Raw genomic sequence first — 22,720 nt, forward strand, 5'->3', positions numbered from 1 at the left:
GTATGTGAGCTAATAACTAAGTTTTCTGCAGAGTTACAACATATTCTTTCTTTAAACAGGAAAAAGCATGCCCATACATTAAAGCCATTTTTAGGATTCATTTAATCAAGTACCAATACTGAGCCCATTTGGGCAATTTTGGAATTATGAAAGGGTACACAGATAATGACTTAGTAAAGAACTGAGAGTAGGTATGCAGATCAAGCTATAAATAGTTAGTACAGTACAGAAATACAGAAGTACAGTTTCTTACCTTCACTGGGAAAGTTATGATTTCCAGTGCGAGCAGCTGTCCTAACTGATACTAACATTCAAACTACAGTATATCTATATTAAAATGTATAACTGGATATCTATTCAAAAATAGTTATACTGGGATTAAGAGCAAAAGCAAACACAAGTTTTTATATGACAGATACACAGGAATTTATAAACTTTAAAGAAGGAATAATATTATTCTATTTACATAATCTGATTATCTCATCCATTTGCTTTTCTTTTTTCTGCTTTAAGATCCATCTATTATTCTTTTGTCAAAGAACATTTAAGGCATGCTGGGTATTTATTTTAACTTTTAGTTTCACATTCACATCAGAAACAAAAGCAATTTCTACTAGTGATTTATTCTTGCCTAACACTGCAGCTCTACTTTTTTTTTTTTTTGGAAGCAGATGTTATAAAATCCTTAGACCATGAAGACAAGGTTCAATTGGATCTCCACGGGAATATGTTTCCAGAAGAGCACTTCCTAACAAAGCATTTTAGATTTTCTCTCTGAAATTGCAATTCCAGTATGGCATTTCCTACTAATTCCCTATTTGATGTTACAGACTAGGCACAAAAATATCCCCTAAACATAAATGCTGTTTTATAAGTCTACAGTACAAACACAACAGGAGTTTTGAGTTCTGATAACTTTTCAGCAATGGCTTGTGTTAAAATAATTACAAGTGATGGTCAGGGCCGGATTAAGAGCTTTGGGGGCCCGTAGCACATTTCAAATTTGGGGGCCCTTTTGGTCTGCATCATCTGAAGTTTAGATTCTGAACAGTTCAAACCGGACTAAATAATTATTTTACTCTCGATTATAATAAGAATCTTATAATATTTATGTGAATTTTATGTGTTGGGCCCCTAAAGTTTTGTTGTGTAAGAAATTTACAGTTTAAAAACGTAAAGATAATATTTTTAAAGACCAGTTTTTCAATGCTACACTTTTTCATTAAATATTGGGTCCACCATTTGGGGGCCCCCGAAATTGCGGGGCCCGTAGCATATGCTACATGTGCCTATTGGTTAATCCGGCACTGGTGATGGTGCTTTAACAGTATCCTTAAATCGAGCAAAACTATTGCAATGCACTCAGAAGCTTGGAAGAGTGACTTTGGCTAACTTAACATTAAGTACAGCTGCATTGCAGGCTATTGTCAGGGCACAGGACTGAAGTCAAATTTTTTAGCTAATTCTTTTTCAGAGGCCTTCAGTACCTAAAAAGTATGTGTCCCATTAAATCTGCCAAATTAAATCTTACTCTACATTTTAACTAATTGTATCCTCTCCTTATTGCATAAACATTTATTAGATAGTAACTTAAGAGTAAATATGTATAACAGCAACTTAAACAGATAGCAACTTACAAAGTGTCTTTTGCTTTTGTTTCTGTAGGAAGTTAAATAACTCATTTGATTACATGGTAAGTCCATGGTGAGGAGTAAAGCAGAGATTTGCATGGATGTGAGTACAGGTTTAGCCAGGTAGTGCTATAGGCCCATGGTTATAATGGATTTGGGAAAATATATTACGAGTGCAGGTTACAGAATTATCTCACACCTAAGGACATAAAGTTTGAGAATGAAACAATAAAGATGGAAACTAATATTTATGCTATTGATGTGCTACGGAGTACTTCAATTACACTGGTCTGCATAATTGGTGTACTTTATACATGTAGATTTAGGTGTGCTGAATCCTCTTCTGAAATTTGAATTTCTCTACCACAAGCCATTTGCATGAGTTATTGGACTCAGTAAAAAATGCTAGTTATGTTTACTTTATGGCATGAGTGTTTTTCATGCTCAGCATTTTATTTTTTGAAGTATATTTTGAGCTGCAATTTTAGTTGAGGTGGAAACAACCCAACGTCATGTATTTGTTACATATTTTTGGCTCTCAATCAGTATTATTCCTTCAAAATAGCCAGGAATTTAGATGAACATGAGGAATGTTTCCAACACGATTTCGCTGTAACGTAGGGACATTACAGTGTAAAATGAGTCTATGTCAGCAGACATCTGTTGGTAGTTTCACCATGAAACATCGTCAGAGGATTACAAGATAAAAAATACCAAGTTGTTTAATTCTTGTTGTAACCAATAATTATATTTAAAACAATTACATTTGTAATTTTAATTTTTTTCAACTTCAAATAATTTTATAATAAATATTTCTTTTTTCTCCAAAATATTTTTTTTCAATTCATTTTAAACCTTCATCTACAAATCTCCCACTTGGATAATAGTCTACCTAACCTAACATAGTTTAAAAACTGGATGTTACCGAGCAGTTCTGTTTGCAAATTTCAATTCAGCACCCTATAAATGAACCTTCACATTAGCAGTTTTGTTAAGCATTGTTACCTTAATCTTGTAGAAAATGCAGAATTGGCTAAACCAAAGGAAGCAGAAGGTTATGGTGTGAGGAACCTTATCAGAACTGGCTGATGTTAAGAGTGGTGTCCCACAGTGGTCAGTGCTTGGGCTGCTGGTATTTTTAATATATATACAGTACATGGTTTTGTTAGGAATACATGTAACAAGCTGGTTACATTTGCAGATGACACCAAGGCTAGGTGGATTGGCAGATAATCTCAAATTCCTTGAATCCTTACAGAGGGACTTGGTCAGCATTCAGGCTTGGGCAGGTTTGTAGCAGATGAAATTAAATGTAAGTAACTGTAAAGTAATACATGTAGGAGTTAAAAATTTTAGGTTTGAATACACAATGGGAGGTCTGAAAACTGAAAGTACACCTTATAAGTAGCAATTAGGAATCATAATTGACTTGTCTGTATCAACTGCCAGACAGTATTCAGAAGCCATCAAGAAGGCACAATACATAGAGTACATGTCCAAGGACGTTATGCTCAAACTTTATATTGCACTGGTTAGACCTCATCTGGAGTGCCAGTGCCAGAAAAGGTCCAGAGAACAGCAACTAGGCTGATTCCAGAGCTGAGCTTTCTCAGTTTAAGCAAAAGAAGATTAAGAGGAGACATGAGAATTAGTGCAGTGGATCCAAACTGTTTCTTTAAAAAAAAAAAACAACAACATGGGGGCACAGTTATAAACTTCTATCCATCCATTATCCAACCCGCTATATCCTATCTACAAGGTCACGGGGGTCTGCTGGAGCCAACACAGGGCGCAAGGCAGGAAACAAACCCTGGGCAGGGCGCACACACGCTCCCACAAACACACACCCCAATCACACACTAGGGACAATTTAGAATCGCAATCCACCTAACCTGCATGTCTTTGGACTGTGGGAGGAAACCATGTACCCAGAGAAAACCCACGCAGACACGGGGAGAACATGCAAACTCCATGCAGGGAGGACCCAGGAAGCGAATCCAGGTCTCTACCACTGCGCCACCGTGACGCCCGTCAGTTAGAAACTTGTTAAGAGTAAATTTCACACAAATATTAGGAAGTTTTTCTTTACACAGAGAACAAATGGAATAAGTTACCAAGTAGTGTGGTAGACAGTAGACCTTTGTTACAGTAAATGAGCTTGGTTCTGGTTGCAGCTTCTGTCATATACAATGCTGTGTTATTGATTCATTTAAAGAATTCATTTTTCACAATAAACAAGAGTAAATTGTAACAGTGCACACATTCAAATGCTCAGTAAGACACCTGTCATGTATTACCCAAACATTCTCAATTACAAAAGGACCAGATAAAAACCTATGAAATGGACCGATGAAGAGCCAATATCATTAAAATCATTAGTGTTTAAGAAAGGAAGTACATAAATGAAGAATTATTGGACTTAAGTCCTGACATGTTTCCACAATTAGGGAGAATTTAACAATGGATAACTGGACATAAATAAATTATAACTGATAAAAATGTCAATGTTTTTTATTAAATTATTCTGACTGTTATAATTTATCCTATTATTTTTGATTGTTACCTCTCATTAGGTCCAGTCAAAAGAGGACTGCCTACAATGAGCTCCAAATTTAAATGTCTGAACTTTATAATATGTTTTACTGTTTTTTCTATGTGTAAATCATCTTAGGTAAACTGGTACTGTACATAATTCTCCTTAATTCTGTTTGAATATGGTTTTGAACTTACATTTATAGTAGCTTGCCTTTGATGCTGTTTCTCTGCACATGTGCTGAAAATGATGAAAATCATTTTCAACAAAACTGTGTAATGCTAAAAGTGTTTTTAATGCTTTGAAAGACCCTTATGGTTTATGGCACATTATATTGGCAAAACTAACATACTTGTTAAAACAAGAATCAAAGCACAGTGAGAGGGTTTTCCTGTTTCAAGGCATTTTAATTTGTTTAATCCTTTTAGAGTTGATTTAAAATATCTTGTTTAGTGAAAGATCAAAGAATGTATTAGGGTTGGAGACGCCAATTACTGCCTTGTAAGGCATGCTGGATTATTCACTTAAAGGTGGTCAAACTGAAAACAAAACTATTTCCTGTGACCTGCTGATATTAAAGTCATTATGGAAGTCTATACCTTTTTTGTCATAATAAAAATTGTTACTTCTTTGTAGATGGCATAATGATTAGTGCTGTTGCCTCACAATTGCAGCATCCCTGGTTCTGTTTCCAGACTAATCAGTTTCTGTGTGGAGTATACACTTTCCCACATGTCTCTGTGATGTTGTTTTGATAATAAAGAAAATAGGTGCATAGATACTATTGCTATGTAATATCCCGATAAAGTCTCTTGGTGTTTTCATTATGTGTCTGGACTGAGACTATTTCTCATGTTTGAAATACTGTAGGTATGTGATACTGACTGTTACTTTTTGTATATATATTGATTTCCTTTAATGAAATAATATTTTAATTATCAAACATATACATTGTAGCTTGAAATGAAAATGTTTTAGTCAAACATAGGTAGTTATGCTGTTTATAGTATGTTGTAATCATTCTAATTTATCAATACAATAAACATTATTGAAATAAATATTTATTAAGAAGTAAAAGATGTAATAATAATAAATGAATGCAGTATTTATCTGAACAATTGTAGAAAATGAGGCCTGAATATCTTTACAGGTTATGTTTGTGTGCTTCTGCTTCTCAGTTTTCACAATGGAGTGGTTTGGTTATGTAATATGCATCAGAAGGACATTTTCTGCATGCCAAAAATAATAAAATGGCATTACTAATTCTTTTCAAATCATAATATCATAAGAAATGAATAATCTGAAAAAGTTAATTCTAAATTGGCCTTGCTATGGGAATAAGCATCATTCAACCATGAACAGTAGGTCCATGCCTTTGCTATCAATCCTGCTGTGATAGACTTCAGACACCCTGTGACCCTGAATTGGATTAAGAGCATTTGAGAATATGCGTTAATACGTGTAAGACTTATACTCTTAAACATCTGTACCCTGTCAAATGTAATAAAGAACTCTTTTCAAAGTAATGGCTGAGTTCAAACTTACTCCCTTCATATTTTTTAACCTTTCCATAAAGTCTTACTCTAAATCTCTATTTTTTTAAGCTGAAAAGATTTAACTCACTTTGACTTACTTGTACCTCATCCTCTCCAGTGAGAGAACAAGTCTGGTGGTTCTTTAGATTTTTGGTAGAACTGCTGTGTCCTTCATAAAAATGAAACACAAAATAGGTATATAAAGATTTGGGGTTTTAACAAGGAGAACCCCGTTTATGATAAAGATGTTAAGGTGGTTTACAAACCCCGTCATTGTTTAAACTCTGTTGGTATCCTCATTCAACACATTTCAGGAGAACCTGTCCTGTTCTTCTGGGACTCTATTGAACTGTACATGATGTGGCAGTGATAGCATCAGGTCATTGGTATTTCTCTTCACTGGCATCATCAGAACAAAGTAGAAGCAGACTGAAATGTGAGTCAGGTCAGATCAGGTTGGGTTGAGGAGTATGCACTGGTACAGTGTGTTACTGCACCCACTACATGATGAAACAGCTCGGGCTCCTGGTTGGCAACCTCCCAGGCAGACACATGATCCAGTCCCACCCCCGGAAATGAACATCTATCAGCTGCAGTCGGGTGTTATGTGGGCGTCCCCTTGGCCTGGTCCATCCGCTTGGGTCCTTAGCAATGAGGATCCTGTGACATGGATCACCCTCAATGAATCGTGACACATGGCTGAAGTGTCGTAACTGCTGCTCCATCACAATGCAAGTAATGTGCCTCACTCGGGACTATGTGAGCAACCGCTTGTTCATCACAAAGTCAAACCAGCAGTACCCAAGAATTCTCCAAAGAGACACAGTACAGAAGTACTTTGAATAGTAGTCTTTACTAATTTTTTAAAAAGTGAGCTTAGAGGTGAATGCTGTGTATAATGCCAAGAAATGTGTGGTGTTTTGCCCAAAGTGTCTTCTAGTTTTAACAACAGAGAGTAAAGCAGGAAATATGCTTGTGATTTAGCAGACTTAACTTTGGGCTTTGGGAAATGTATTTCATGCTTTAGCAAATGTGCCTTTAGGTTGAGAATTTATGTATCATAAATTGTGAAAACCCTAATCCTATACCTAACAGAAATATTTACACATGCAGCAGATTTGCTGGTTTGCTTCTCTTTACAATAGATTATTTAGTAAAGTCTTCCAGTAATTATAGTATTTTAGTTCTTCCTGGTCACCATTTAATCTTGTTTTCTTGTTATTATTCCACAAAATGCAGGTGTTTTACTTGTTAGCCTCAGGTGTGCCAAATAGTCATGGCTATGTGGAAAACACCTCCTCATAATAAAACCTTTATGTATGAAAAAATAATATGCATCAATACTGAAATAGTCTTAAACCGATCATTCCTAAACATTATTGGGAATGCACATTTAACAATCTTGTACCTAATTTCAAGTCAAACTTCAAGTTTAAGAAGTGTGCTTGGTAAAGTCCATTTAGAAAAAGAGATAAAAAATTAAGTTATCTTCAAATAATGACATTATTTTCAGCAATGCTAAGTGCAGTTAACCTGAAGTATTTTTTATTTCATTCTTACAGCTATTTCATGTTGCTTATGTTCTTATCAAGTTTGCTAACTCCCCTCGCCCTGATCTTTGGGTTCTTGAAAGATCTTTAGATTTTGGGAGGACCTATTCTCCTTGGCAGTATTTTGCACGTGAGTATACTGTGATATTTTTGATTATATGGTACCTAAAGTCATATTGTAGGATTGTACAATACAATGTAAGTAGAGAGTTAAATAGGGTGATAATTGTATATGATCACTATTTAGGATATCTTCTTGAGTTATACATTTCATTCATGATTGCTTAACAATATGTCAGTTGTGATAAATTGATTTCCGAGATTTCTCCTGCAGTGGATTGATGTCATATCCAGTTTCCCCATTCAGCGTGTAAGAAAGAATGCAAACAACTGTGAAGAGTTGGGGGGCACCAATAGGCAAATCCTGTACAATTCAAACAAAATGCATATTATAAACACTGTGGTGCCCGGCGGGCGTTCATGCCCGGCCGGGACGCCCAGGATGACCGGAGGAGGGCTTGTGCCTCCTCCAGGACACGAGGGGGCATCCGCCCTGGTTGTTTTGGGGACCACGGGTACAGAGCTTGGAAGCTCAACCCTGTAGGGGCCCGTGGTCACCGCCAGGGGGCGCCCCAATGCCTTGGGAGCCCTGGACCTCAGTACTTCCACCACACCGGGAAGTGCTGGGGGGAAGAGGATTGGGGACACCCAGTGGGCTTCCGGTTACACCGCTGGAGCTTCCGCCACACAGGGGTGTGGCTACGAGCCCTCAGGATGCAGCTGGAGCCCTTCCGGGGTGAATAAAAGGGGCCGCCTCCCTCCAGTCAGGGGCAAGAGTCGGGTGGAAGAAGGACGAAGCTTGGTAGAGAGGAGTGGAGGCGGACCAGAGACAGAGAAGGCATTGTGCGTGTGGCCAAGGACTGAAGGGGTGATTGGTGCTTCGGCACTGGGTATGTGCACTGTAAATATGATAAATAAACGTGTGTTGGGTGAATCCATCGTGTCTACATGTCTGTGTCCAGGCTATTCCCCACAACACGTTAAAAATAAAACGTTGTTGCAGAGGCGAGTCTCCAAATAGACTACTTCAAGATGGCAGAGCTTCCGGTGATAAGGACTTTCGGCAGGAAGAAGCAAGTCCAGACAGGTGGACACCAGAAATGACGTCAAGGGTGGTAAAGTCATAAATCTTCTGGTCTGCAGAGGGAGGAAGAGATAAAGTGTTAGTCCACACATGACATTATCCAAGCCTTTAAGCTGCCCCCCAATACGCATGCGTGTGGCAAGGGTTATTTCCTGCCTAATGTGGCCAGGATAGGCACTTGCTCAACCCCAAAGTGGACGAATGGGTTTGAAGATGGATGATGGGTGGTTGACTTTCCAAGGTTAGCAAATGAAAAAACACCACAGAGTATATGAATTAAACTAAATACCAAAATTAATTAATAACATATACAAAATAAAATATATTACAAGGATCCCAAAAGTCTTCAATTGGTCTCTCCCACCCTGATGGTCTAAGGGCCATTTTTTTTGGGTTCACCTAGGTTTACTGAATACCCCCCCCCCCCCCCAAATTGGGGTGGACAGATGTTTTATGGCCAGATGCCCTTCCTGATGCCAGACTCATTTAGTCCCCTTTTACAACACCAAAAAGGTCCTTATTCTACCCCTAGGTCACAAGGGCAGTCATGATGTGTCTTATATGAAAGGAATAAATTATCAAGGTAAGACTAGAAAGACGCAAAGAGGATCTTTTTGATGTCTGTTATTTAATAAGGCATGTATCTAGGGGTGTTTGCCTTCATGAATTAACAACATCAAGTATACATGTTCAAATCAATGCTCTAGTTTTTTTTAACAATAGTGTCTAAGTAAAAATTTTGACAAATAACAATTTAGTGGTAGAAGTAACATTATCTGATACTATAGCTTGCTCTTCCACATAGGTCAATCGTGACTAGTCTATTCCCAACAGGATGTAAGGAAAACAATACAGAATAGATGTAGTCTGCCATATTGAACTAAAGTTGGAATTTTAAAGAGGGCACTTTCCTTTGACTATCTAGACTTACTATAACACTTTTCATGCCATGTGTCTATACCCCATGTATATATGTATTTATTATTAAGTTTTTTTTTTTTTTCAAAAATGATCCCTTTAAAACCAACCTGAAATTTCTAATGTGTCAAAGGATGACACTACATTTCCAAGTAAATAACAACATTCCTAAACTTGTTTAATATACTGTATACCAACATTTATGCAGGACCAATTTCAAATTACAGTAATCCCTCGCTATATCGCGCTTCGCCTTTCGCAGCTTCACTCCATCGCGGATTTAATATGTAAGCATATTTAAATATATATCACGGATTTTTTGCTGGTTCGCGGATTTCTGCAGACAATGGGTCTTTTAATTTCTCTTTTAATTGCTTCCTCAGTTGGTTTGCCCAGTTGATTTCATACAAGGGACGCTATTGGCAGATGGCTGAGAAGCTACCCAACTTACTTTTCTGTCTCTCTTGCGCTGACTTTCTCTGATCCTGATGTAGGGGGTGTGAGCAGGGGGGCTGTTTGCACACCTAGACGATACGGACGCTCGTCTAAAAATGCTGAAAGATTATCTTCACGTTGCTACCTTCTGTGCAGCTGCTTCCTGAAGCAACATGCTGCACGGTGCTTCACATACTTAAAAGCTCGAAGGGCACGTATTGATTTTTGATTGAAAAACAAACTCTGTCTCTCTCTCTTTCTCTCTCTTTCTCTGCTCATGACGGAGGGGGTGTGAGCTGCCGCCTTCAACAGCTTTGTGCCGCGGTGCTTCGCATACTTAAAAGCCAAACAGCCCTATTGATTTGTTTGCTTTTCTCTATCTCTCTGACATGATCTGCTCCTGATGCACACTCCTTTGAAGAGGAAGATATGTTTGCATTCTTTTAATTGTGAGATGGAACTGTCATCTCTGTCTTGTCATGGAGCACAGTTTAAACTTTTGAAAAAGAGACAAATGTTTGTTTGCAGTGTTTGAATAACGTTCCTGTCTCTCTACAACCTCCTGTGTTTCTGCGCAAATCTGTGACCCAAGCATGACAATATAAAAATAACCATATAAACATATGGTTTCTACTTCGCGGATTTTCTTATTTCGCGGGTGGCTCTGGAACGCAACCCCCGCGATGGAGAAGGGATTACTGTAATCATCAGACATCCATCTATTTATTCATTTCCTGAAGCCTATCCAAGCAAGCTTTGAGCACAAGGCAAGCACAATTCCTGGACAGGGAGCCAATGCATTACAGGCAAACACACACACACACACTAGGGCCAGTTTAGTAGTACCAATTCATCTAACTTGCAAGTCTTTAAAGTGAGGGAGGAAACAGGAGGAAACCCACATGTTCATAGGGAAAAAAATGCAAGCTCAACATAGAAAGCATCCAACATGTGAAACCTGGTCTCCTTGTTGCCAGTGTGCCACCCTGCAATGTGTCACCTTTTTTGTTTGGTTGGAAAACTAGAAAAAAATTTTGGATATGGAGAAAACGTAGAAACTCCACATGGACAACTTAATTTTTTAAACATTTTATAAGGTCATTATAGGTCATCATTTTCATGTATACAGAGTACAGTGAAATTTGTACTTTCGTGTTCTTTGCCTGACAAATAGTTTTTTCATAATCAAAAGAGGCAGGATGTAGCAACATTTTCTACTGTTGGTATTTAAGGCACAAAATAAAATGCAGGTCATTAGAGGGCAATCTTTGGGGAGTGGTAGCCTTTTGTTCTATAGATAGCAAAAATATACTAAAAATCTCATATTGATATGTTACTACTTCTTGCATTCATTATGCAAAAAACAAATTCAGTCAAAATTTTAATTAGTAGAATAATTTAAAAGAAAAAAATAATGCCGGTGCTTGATTTCCTGAACAAGAGATATCGCTGTCACAGGATGCAATGGGTGTGGGTGTTTATATGGCTTACTCAGTTGGGTTTGTTGTTGAATGAGATCCTCTGGGGAGTGGAGCTAATTTAAGATTATTTAGGCATAGCTATTTTTTTAAGAAATTATGTTATAAAATGTTATAAAAAAGCAATGGTATCAGGGCCGGATTTTCCTATAGGCTAACTAGGCTTCAGCCTAGGGCCTCAAGATCAAGAGGGGCCTACATTCAAATTGTTAGCAAAATTTTATTATCTCTCATGTAATTTACAAACTTAAAAATAGAAGGTGAAAGGGCCTCATAAGTGGAATAGCCTAGGGCCTCTTTTCATATAAATCCGGCCCTGAATGGTATGTAATATACCACACATTTTTTTGTAATACAATGAGTCTATAACCCCCCCCCCCTCCCCCACCAGCCCACCAAAAAATCAGCCTTCAAAATTATTTGAACTGAAGAGTTGAGTTCTTCATAACTGTGGTTCTGTTTAAAATGCTGTGTAAGATAGTACAAAGCAGGCAGATATCACTATGTACAAAGTGCAAATATTTAAAAAATTGTATCACAGAGGTGCCACAGATGTTTACTTAGATGTTCTTACTTTTGTCACTTCTGTGTATTTATCAGAGAGCCAGTGTGTTAAGTTGATTTGTGATTATTTGCTGTGTGGATTTGTATGTACGTGTTCCTTGCAATGGACTGCCTTTCTGTCTACAAGTTGCCCTGCCTTGTATGTCATGTTTCTTGGGTAAGCTTTAGCTAATTATAACCTGGATATAGAAAAAAAGTTTTGAAAGTGGATGGATACATATTTAAATAAGTATTTATTTGCTTCAAATGCTTTTAAAAGACATCCTAAGCCATTCTGTTGTTTCTGTTGTTTAGTTACTGATCTAAGAAGTTGATTATCAACTGATAAATAATCTAAAAACAAAAAGATCAGCACAGTCACACATCTTTGACTATTTTCTTTCATACTCACAAGGTTACACACATTTTGTTCAATCAAATTTTTTTTAGAAGTGGTCAGACTTAAAACTTCCTGATAACTTACATCAGTTGACATCAAGCCAGCTCAGATATGCATTTATTTCATAAAGCACAAAAAGTATAATATTGAGTTATCTGTCAAGTTTGGTATTTATTCTTTTATCTGAGTGTTTAGATCGATTATATTTCAGCTAACCTCATTCTACTACCAACGTTGCATTATCCAATATGGTTGGATAGACAGTCAGTCATCAAGGGTCTTTGATGTCTTTGACTGACATGGATCTTCTAAATCTCTTCATATCTGAATTTCCAAAAAATAACTAAATATAGTGTGACATGGTGGCTTAGCCCCACTGCCTCAAAGATCTAGAATCCTGAATCTGAATCCTATTTCTGGTTTGTGTACAGTCATCCTGTGTCTGTATATTTCCTCCCACATTCCCAAAAATGTGTTTTGTTAGGTGATAAAAATTGATATGCCCACTATCGGGATGGTAGCCCACTCATTAATCGGGTTGAATGCCTTTGGTACTGTTATACTGCTTTTGGTTTCTTTTAGAAGTAAATTGTAATATATGGTAAACAAAACAAAAAGAGACACATAACTTGTTCTTTATTTTTTTTTAAGAGACATTAATGTAGAGACATATTAAGCATGCTTTGTAGTGAGACCCCTTTTGAAAGTATATCTTTTAACTTGATATTAATAATTGGTTATAGTTGTTTTATAAGCTTTCTTAGAAAGAGGTCTTTTTTCTATAATATAACTTCCATTGTCAGATAAACATTCCTAGGGTTACACTTGACCATGTAGACATTCTTAATAGGTCAATTAAATGATAATAGTCTTGTTATGACACTAGTGATTTTTCCTTGTTTTCTGTGTTCCTTCTCAGCTGCATCATTTATTTAAAGTAATAATAATATAAATCAAGTTGAGTGCGTTTAAAGGCCTGAACGAAGTGATTATAACTTTACAATCTTTGTGCTATTGTGAGAACAAAATAAAAAAGTTTACTTTGGAGTGGTGAGTTAAAGAGCTTCAGGCAATCTGGCATTGAAGGGGAGTTTTAATGTAATTAGGCTATTGAGCTATTTTGGCAAACTACATTTATGATGTAATCTGATTGGAGTTTCTTCATGATTTCATTAAAATGGGAATTTATAACAACACAACAGTTATTTGCTTTAGACAGGGCACTAATCCATAATGCTCACAACTCACAGACAAAGTTGGATAAATTTAGAACCCTCAATTAATCCAACGTACACATGTTAGCAATGAAGAAAGAAAACCGAAGTAGCCACAGAAAAGCCCACGCAGTCAAAAAGAGAACATGCACAAAAACAGTTCTTGAGGAGTGGGTTCTAAATCAGGACTCATGGAGCTGTGAGGCAGCAGTGCTTAACATTCTTCACATTAATGTTTATCAAAATCATCATTGTTGTTTTTCATGTTAATTTATACTTATATAAAAATACATATAAAACAAAATAATTCAAAGTAAAGTAAGTTTCCAGTTCATAATCGAAGCATATTAAAAAAATTAAAACAGGACACTGACCTCCAAGGAAGATGAATTTGAGTATTGATTACCTTATAAAACATTATTTTTTAGTTTCATAATGCCCCTAGTTTTGTACAGTATGTGTACATTAATGATGATGTTTAAGAATAAAAAACACGTAAACCTAGGGTAAACATGAAAATTCCACAGAGAAAGTGACCAATCCCAGGATTTAAGTAGGTGTTGCGAATGAATGGTTGGATAGATAGACAGTTGGGTGGATGGGAGTGAAAACTAAGACATCTTTGACATAAAAGTAAATATAAAATGCCTTCCCATGGAAATTTAGATCCAGTACTAGCTTGTCTGCATAGAGACCTTGAAATCCAGGAAGGGTTCATAACTGATAGGATGTTGATTTTATTTAAATGTTTTATGGTTAATTGGCACTGTCAGACTGGCCGTGTGTGAATATAGGACTGTTTGTATTCGGTTCTCTACAATGAACTGATGTTCCCTCCATGGTTGTCTCTTCCTGCTTTCTGCTACTGCTGTTGTAGTCTGACCCTCAGTAGAAATATTTGCTACTCTTTGGAAAATTATATTAGAAAATGGGGTAATCGGTTGGTTATCAGTTATGATATGAATTGAAAAGTATTACATTTGATCCACTTCTTAGTAAACTTTTTGCTGAACAGAGGTTTTACTGTAGGTCTATTAATTTGTTCATTCAAATGAACAGCTGTATGAAAAACTACAACTCTCCAAAATGATTCATTTAAAAAGAATTTAAATATTTAGCATTTTGGATCTTTATCTCTGTATAGGCAATCCACAGTGAGCTCATACTGTATCTGTTGAGTTATTTTTAAACACAGAATTCATAAATCATACCTTCTGCAAAAGTCTGACGTCTTTCCCTGTATCTGGGTGTTGTTTTTATAACATGTGGTTTCGAACTATGATTTTTGTCTTTCATTTTTATGGAATGCACTGGAATGTGGAAGATAACTGAAGTGAGATTTATAAGTTTATTTGAAGTGCATACCTTCATAGTCAAACAAAGAATGTATATTTTTTTTAAATTCCATTAGATCTGAAAATCCATGGTATCTCCTTTAAAAGCAACAAAGCCTTTTGAAACAGTTTTTTATTAAAGGTTTATGAAAATAAAACTCAAATTTTTGCCATTACTAAATAATTGGAGGCAGAGGACATGATTTTTTATCATGCTTTCACATTATAGGAAAATGCAACAAGTACATATCATTCTGTACACTTTATCAAATGATTGCACTTGCAAAATAAAAAGAACATTAAATGAATTATATGAAAGCTGAACTCTTGATATTATTTAATAATGCACCATATTCAGTTTTATTGATTCACCTAAAAACATATTATGAATAAATGTACAGTTAGAATTATTGGAGTGAAAAAAGAAAATACTGATGGGTAATTTAGAATTAAGCGAACACAGAGTATTATTAACTAAAATTCTTTTATGGTTTTCGTTTTTTGCCATTTCAAAACTGAATACAAACTAATTCTCCAGTACAGTATGTTCTGTTTCTTTGTAAAGTTTTTTGTAGTTCATACTTGATGATAAGGTTATTTAAAGACAAAAAAAGAACAGTTTGCTACTTTTTTATAATTTTGTTCTGCTTTACTTTTTTCATTAAAATGTTTTATGATGTGATTTACCTACTAATAACAATGAAAGTTAATAAGCAGGACAATAAAAAGAAACAAAAAATCCTAGTGAGGATCCTACATCCTACTGTTCATACTTGCGCGCGTACCTTACATAAATCTGGAAGATTCCACCAGGTGGCAGTGCAAGATATCATCACGATGAGAACAGGTTCGGTTTCACTGTGTTGTGAATTGCCTGAAACACCCATTAAATTCTGAGAACACCTTACCGCAATATCTCTGAAAAGGAGCTACCGCTCTGCCACTGTGCCGCCCCCATACAGTATGTGTAATTGTTAACAGTATTTATTATTTAAACAAAGTGAATGATTTGTCTGTAAAATGCAACATACATGCTTTAATGCATTTCATCATGAAACTGCTATCAAGTATAAATCTAAGATTTTTAATTATGCAGAGAGTTGGAATGTCATAAATGTAATGTGTTCTGTGTGGTGATCTATTGCTGCTTGCCACTGCTATCAGGTCAGGAGAAAGCACCAGAAACACGTAGTGATTAATAACTGGGGTAGTTTTAAGATGACGTTTACGACTGTATACTTTAATGATAAAGTAAACTACAAGGTTAAAGTGTACATTTCGAGATGAAAGCCGAAATTTCCACTTTAATCACAAAATAGACCTTTTCACCATGTACTTAATTTTTTTTCTCTATGCCTCAAATATCCTGCCATATATTCTGATGCTGTTGTGAAGGTGCAAAAGAAAAAAAGATGGCACAGAAGATGGTATGTGAGACCTTTAAAATGCATCGTGTCATTACATTGGGAAATATGCAACGCTTGAATATAAAAGCACCACGAATGCATTTGCATGTCGGCATTTTGCTTCCCCACATCAACCAATTCATCAAACATCGAAGCATGCACATCGATCCCGGAGAATCCTCAAAGCGGCTTTCTGTCACATGTAGATAGTAAACAGAGACTCTGACATCACATTCTGACTTTTATCACACTACGCCCCCCCGACATTATGCTGGTACTGCAACTCACACATGTGTCACGTTAATTTAAAGGACCTCCTCAGAGGATAGTGGATTTTGCCAAAAGGATGGACATGGCTGTGGTGAATATGTATTTTAAGAAGAGGGAGGAACATAAGGTTACATACAAGAGTGGAGGAAGATGCACACAGGTAGATTACATCCTATGCAGAAGAGTTGATCTGAAGGAGATTGAAAACTGCAAAGTGGTGGCAGGGGAAAGTGTAGTTAAGCAGCATAGGATGGTGGGCTGTAAGATGGCATTGGAGATCAAGAAGAGGAAGAGAGTGAGGGCAGAGCCAAGGATCAAATGGTGGAAGTTGAAAAAGGAAGACTGCAAGGTTGAGTTTAGGGAGGAGGTGAGACAGGCACTGGGTGGCAGTGAAGAGTTACCAGACAGCTGGCAAACTACTGCAGATGTAGTAAGGGTGACAGCAAGAAGGGTGCTTGGCGCGACATCTGGACAGAGGAAGGAGGAAAAGGAAACCTGGTGGTGGAATGAGGAAATACAGGAGAGTATACAGAGGAAGAGGATGGCAAAGAAGAAGTGGGATAGTCAGAGAGATGCAGAAAGTAGACAAGAGTACAAGGAGATAAGGCGCAACGTGAAGAGAGAGGTGGCGAAGGCTAAAGAAAAGGCGTATGATGAGTAGTATGAGAGGTTGGACACTAAGGAGGGAGAAAAGGACCTGTACCGATTGGCTAGACAGAGGGACTGAGCTGGGAAAGATGTGCAGCAAGTTAGGGTGATAAAGGATAAAGATGGAAACGTACTCACAAGCGAGGAGAGTGTGTTGAGCAGATGGAAAGAGTACTTTGAGAGACTGATGAATGAAGAAAACAAGAGAGAGAAGAGGTTGGATGATGTGAAGATAGTGAATCAGGAAGTGCAACGGATTAGAAAGGAGGAAGTAAGGACAGCTATGAAGAGGATGAAAAATGGAAAGGCCGTTGGTCCAGATGACATACCTATGGAAGCATGGTGGTGTCTAGGAGAGATGGCAGAGGAGTTTTTAACCAGATTGTTTAATGGATTCTTGGAAAGTGAGAGGATGCCTGAGGAGTGGAGAAGTGTACTGGTGCCGATATTTAAGAATAAGGGGGATGTGCAGGACTACAGTAACTACAGGGGAATAAAATTGATGAGCCACAGCATGAAGTTATGGGAAAGAGTAGTGGAAGCTGGGTTAAGAAGTGAGGTGATGATTAGTGAGCAGCAGTATGGTTTCATACCAAGAAAGAGCACCACAGATGCAAGGTTTGATCTGAGGATGTTGATGGAGAAGTTTAGAGAAGGCCGGAAGGAGTTGCATTGCGTCTTTGTGGACCTGGAGAAAGCATATGACAGGGTGCCTCGAGAGGAGCTGTGGTATTGTATGAGGAAGTCGGGAGTGGCAGAAAAGTATGTAAGAGTTGTACAGGATATGTACGAGGGAAGTGTGACAGTGGTGAGGTCTGCGGTAGGAGAGATGGATGCATTTAATGTGGAGGTGGGATTACATCAGGGATCGGCTCTGAGCCCTTTCCTACTTGCAATGGTGATGGACAGGTTGACAGACGAGATTAGGCAGGAGTCCCCGTGGACTATGATGTTTGCTAATGACACTGTGATCTATAACGATAGTAGGGATCAGGTTGAGGAGACCCTGGAGAGTTGGAGGTTTGCTCTAGAGAGGAGAGGAATGAAGGTCAGTAGGAACAAGACAGAATACATGTGTGTAAATGAGAGGGAGGTCAGTGGAATGGTGAGAATGCAGGGAGTAGAGTTGGTGAAAGTGGATGAGTTTAAATACTTGGGATCAACAGTACAGGGTAATGGGGATTGTGGAAGAGAGGTGAAAAAGAGAGTGCAGGCAGGGTGGAATGGGTGGAGAAGAGTGTCAGGAGTAATTTGTGACAGACAGGTATCAGCAAGAGTGAAAGGGAAGGTCTACAGGACGGTAGTGAGACCAGCTATGTTATATGGGTTGTAGACGGTGGCACTGATCAGAAAGCAGGAGACAGAGCTGGATGTAGCAGAGTTAAAGATGCTAAGATTTGCATTGGGTCTGACGAGGATGGATAGAATTAGAAATGAGTACATTAGAGGGTCAGCTCAAGTTGGACAGTTGGGAGACAAAGTCAGAGAGACGAGATTGCGTTGGTTTGGACATGTGCAGAGGAGAGATGCTGGGTATATTGGGAGAAGGATGCTAAGGATAGAGCTGCCAAGGAAGAGGAAAAGAGGAAGGCCTAAGCGAAGGTTTATGGATGTGGTGAGAGAGGACATACAGGTGATGGGTGTAACAGAACAAGATGCAGAGGACAGAAAGATATGGAAGAAGATGATCCACTGTGGCAACCCCTAACGGGAGCAGCCGAAAGAAGAAGAAGACTTAAAATATCCATTCAGGCATTTTTTGACCCCACTTTTTGACCCCACTTTTTCATTAAAAGGTCTTTGGGCAGTACTTGTTGAATTTAGCTCAAGGCAGAGGTGGGACCTAGATGGGCGCAAGTCTGTTATAGTGTGCAATGTACACAAACACATTTGGTCACACTCTCCATGATTTTAGGGTGGTCTGCTAACCTAGTATCCACAGTTTTCAGTAGAACTGGGTAAATTCTCTCAAATGCAGAGAAAACATGCAAACTCCAAAAAGAAGTGCCCGGGCTACCAAATTAATCTTCTGTTCTTGGAGTTGTGCAGCAGTAGTGCTAAAGGCTGCATTACCATTATTTTCATATAGTTTTCTGACATCAAAAAGTTAAACATTCATACCAAAAGTCTGTATTTTTTTCTTTTTAGACTTGTTTCTTTTAATATTAAAGTGGGTAGTGCTGTAAAAGAATGCATGATATTAGAAAAAATAGCACTCATGTGGAAAAAAACCCAGGTGTTCATTTTATTATAGGCTGTCATTAAGTGTATGACACATGATGAATCTGCTTGTTGCCAACAATCTAAACAGATGCATTTAACTGTATACTTTGTGACACCTAAATATGGTAGAGCTGGTCATAGATTTTTAGAAAGCAGGAGGCAGACCACAATTTTATTTACATCAGAGGAAAAACTTTGGAGAGTGTCAGTGGCCTTACATTAAATTGAGTCACTTACATTTATTTATTTGGCTGTGTGGTATATGGCCAGCCATTCATCCCGGCCAATACCCCCAGGCCGCCAGATGAAGCCCTTCCTGCAAGCATGGAGGTGCCCCGAATGCCAGCAAAGAATCATGGACAATGGAGTCTTTATTCACAGCCCTGCTGGATACCATGGGGGCCGCCAGAAGACGCCACAGGGAGGCTCAAGGAATATTTTCCCTACAGTCTGGAAGTACGTCCTAATCACGAGGACAGAAGAAATGACGTACTTCCGGGTTGAAGAAAAAGGAGTTTCCACCCGACCTGGAAGTGTTACAAAGTCACATGGACAGAAAAAGAGAAACACTTCTGGGTCAAGGACTTTAAAAGGACGATGGGAAACCCCAGCAGATTGAGTCGAGTTGGGAGGAAGGGTGACTGAGCTGCTGGGAGGTGTGAAGGATTGGTTATTGTGATTTGATTATTGATAAATTATTTGAGTATTGTGGAGTGGAGGTGCTTTGTGCACTGTATTATTATAATAAATTCATTATTTGGACTTGTACCTGGTGTCTGACAAGTGGTCTGAGGGTTCAAGGGGGACGACAGCACCCCCTATCTGTCACAGCTGATACTTTTATCCAAAGTAGCTTACAACATTTGAGATACAATTGGTTACATTTCTTTTTCCAAATGGAGCACAGGCAGGTGAAATAACTTGCTCAAGGTCACACAGTGTTAAAGTCAGGATTTGAACCCACAACCTCATGGTTTGAAGTCCAAATCCTTAACCACTGCACCACACTGCCTGCCCACCTTTCAGTGATGACCTAAAGTGGACACAACTTGACTATCATCAAGAAAGCTCACCAATGTCTTTACTATCTCAGATGTCTGAGAAAAGCCCAGATGTCTTATTCTATTTTCACCAGCTTCTACTTGTGCACAGAGGAATCCTTTCTCATTGGCTGCATAACATACTGGAATAGCACTTGCTTAGATCAGGACAACATAGCACTGCACAGGGTGGTAAATGGTACAGGACCACTGCCACTTGCACTGCTGGATTTAGAGACAGTTTTGTCCACAGATCCTAAGGTTGCTCAACTTATACAGACAACTTTATGACAGATAAACAGTTGCATAATAGCAGGAAGGCTAGGATGAAAGGGTCCCAATAGTCTGGCAGCATAATGGAATTCCACATTTCAGTTTCTTGAATTAATTAGTGACTATTCCATGCCACTGTTTGAGTTTTACTCATATTTGGATACATTCATTTTGTTACTTTGCTTAACTGTCATCAAAAATCTGTGATTTCATGGTCTTTTTGAGTTATACTGTTGATTTGGGTGTGTGTGCACAATAACCATGTGACATTAAGTTGTGCCCTCTAATATTTGATTAATAGTTTCTGACAACTATCTCATACTTATCATTTTGATTCAGATTTCTGCCGAATGTCATTATCAGTCTTTTTGAGTTGCTTGTTAAATTACCCTGCTAGACGGTGGGTAGCTCCAAATCTCTGTCTGAAGAAAATATGATTTTTGGATCAAAAGCTACCTCTAAACACTCAGCAAGAAAAATTTAACTCAATGTAATATTGTCAATCCTGCTTAATCCACTTTAGGTTTCAGTGGGCAGAACCTAACCTGGCAGTAAAAGACACAATGCACAAGGCAGGAACAAGCCTTGGACAGGGCACCATTCCATTGCAGGGATCATTCACTTGCAAGGACTTTTCAGAATCATCAATAAACCTGACATGCACATCTTTAGGATGTTTTAGGATAAACCACATAGAGATGGGGAGAATGTTCTAATTCCATACAAACAATGACCAGGTACAAGATTTGAACCTAGTCAATCCATGAGCAACAATTGTAACTAGTGTGCCACCCAGAAGGATTTAAGCCGCCCTGTATTTTATAAAACTACATAACTCAATAGAATATGTAAAGTATTCAGACCCCCCCACCCAAACCAAATCTTAAAACTTTACATTTGCATATTTGTGAGAGGACACTTGTCAATATGAATTTCAGATAAACTATTTAATTATTCCCAGTCTTAGTTCTGTGGACTGCAATAAAGGGTTGATGTGAGAAGAGTTTAAATCAAAGGAATGGCTGTGATTCTGCCACACTAACCAATCAAGTGACAGAGAACACTTTTTAAGCAGGTAAAGGAGACCTAATATAGTTTTTTGCACCGAAAAAGCAATTCAAAATACAGGATTTGTGAGAAAGTCAAAGCCGGTTTTAACAGAAAGTGCCAAAATGAGCTCAGTGAAAATTTCCAACTTGCCTCTGATTTAAATTTTAAGAGTAAAGAAAAAGTAAGGGAGAAAATCCAATTCCCCAATTTAAATACTTATTATAAAATGTTATTAATTAGATCCTGCCAGGTTTTAAAAAAAAATTGCACAAATCCTCTAAGTGAGAATTTGATTTTTTCCAATTTCAAATAGTAAACTGCTCAAAAAAATTAAAGGAACACTTTGAAAACACATCAGATCTCAATTGGAAAGAAAATCATGCTGAATATCTATACTGATATGGACTGGGTAATGTGTTAGGAATGAAAGGATGCCACATCGTTTGATGGAAATGAAAATTATCAACCTACAGAGGGCTGAATTCAAAGACACCCCAAAAATTAAAGTGATAAAATGATGCGCAGGCTAGTCCATTTTGCCAAAATTTCATTGCAGCAACTCAAAATCGTACTCCTTAGTTTGTATGGCCCCCACGTGCTTGTACAGTATGCATGCCTGACAACATCAGGGCATGCTCCTAATGAGACGACGGGTGGTGTCCTGGGGGATCTCCTCCCAGATCTGGACCGGGGCATCACTGACCTCCTGGACACTCTGAGGTAAAACCTGGCGGCATTGGAAGGACAGAAACATATTGTCCCAGAGGTGTTCTATTGAATTTAGTTCAGGCGAGTGTGGGAGCCAATCAATGGTATCAATTCCTTCATCCTCCAGGAACTGCCTATATAATCTTACCACATGAGGCTGGGCATTGTCGTGCACCAGGAGGGACCCAGGACCCACTGCACTGTCATAGTGTCTGACAATAGGTCCAAGGATACCTAATGGCACTCAAGGTACCGTTGTCTAGCCTGTAGAGGTTTGTGCGTCTCTCAATGGAGATGCCTCCCCGGACCATCACTGACCCACCACCAAACCGGTCATGCTGGTCGATGCTACAGGCGGCATAACGTTCTCCATGGCATCTCCAGACC

General features: G+C 38.1%; 1 protein-coding gene across 3 annotated transcripts in view; it reads left to right on the plus strand.

Moving 5' to 3' along the window:
- The window catches only part of LOC114653392 (laminin subunit alpha-3-like), a 403,128-nt gene that overhangs the window by 138,437 nt on the left and 241,971 nt on the right, over window positions 1–22,720 (plus strand). For all 3 annotated transcript variants that reach the window (XM_051928867.1, XM_051928866.1, XM_028803680.2), the window contains exon 3: window positions 7,262–7,379. In XM_051928867.1, coding sequence (XP_051784827.1) covers window positions 7,262–7,379 — 118 coding nt within the window. The remainder of the gene's footprint in view (window positions 1–7,261; window positions 7,380–22,720) is intronic.

This window comes from Erpetoichthys calabaricus, chromosome 6 (genome assembly GCF_900747795.2).
Source record: "Erpetoichthys calabaricus chromosome 6, fErpCal1.3, whole genome shotgun sequence".
Classification (NCBI taxonomy): Eukaryota; Metazoa; Chordata; class Cladistia; order Polypteriformes; family Polypteridae; genus Erpetoichthys; species Erpetoichthys calabaricus.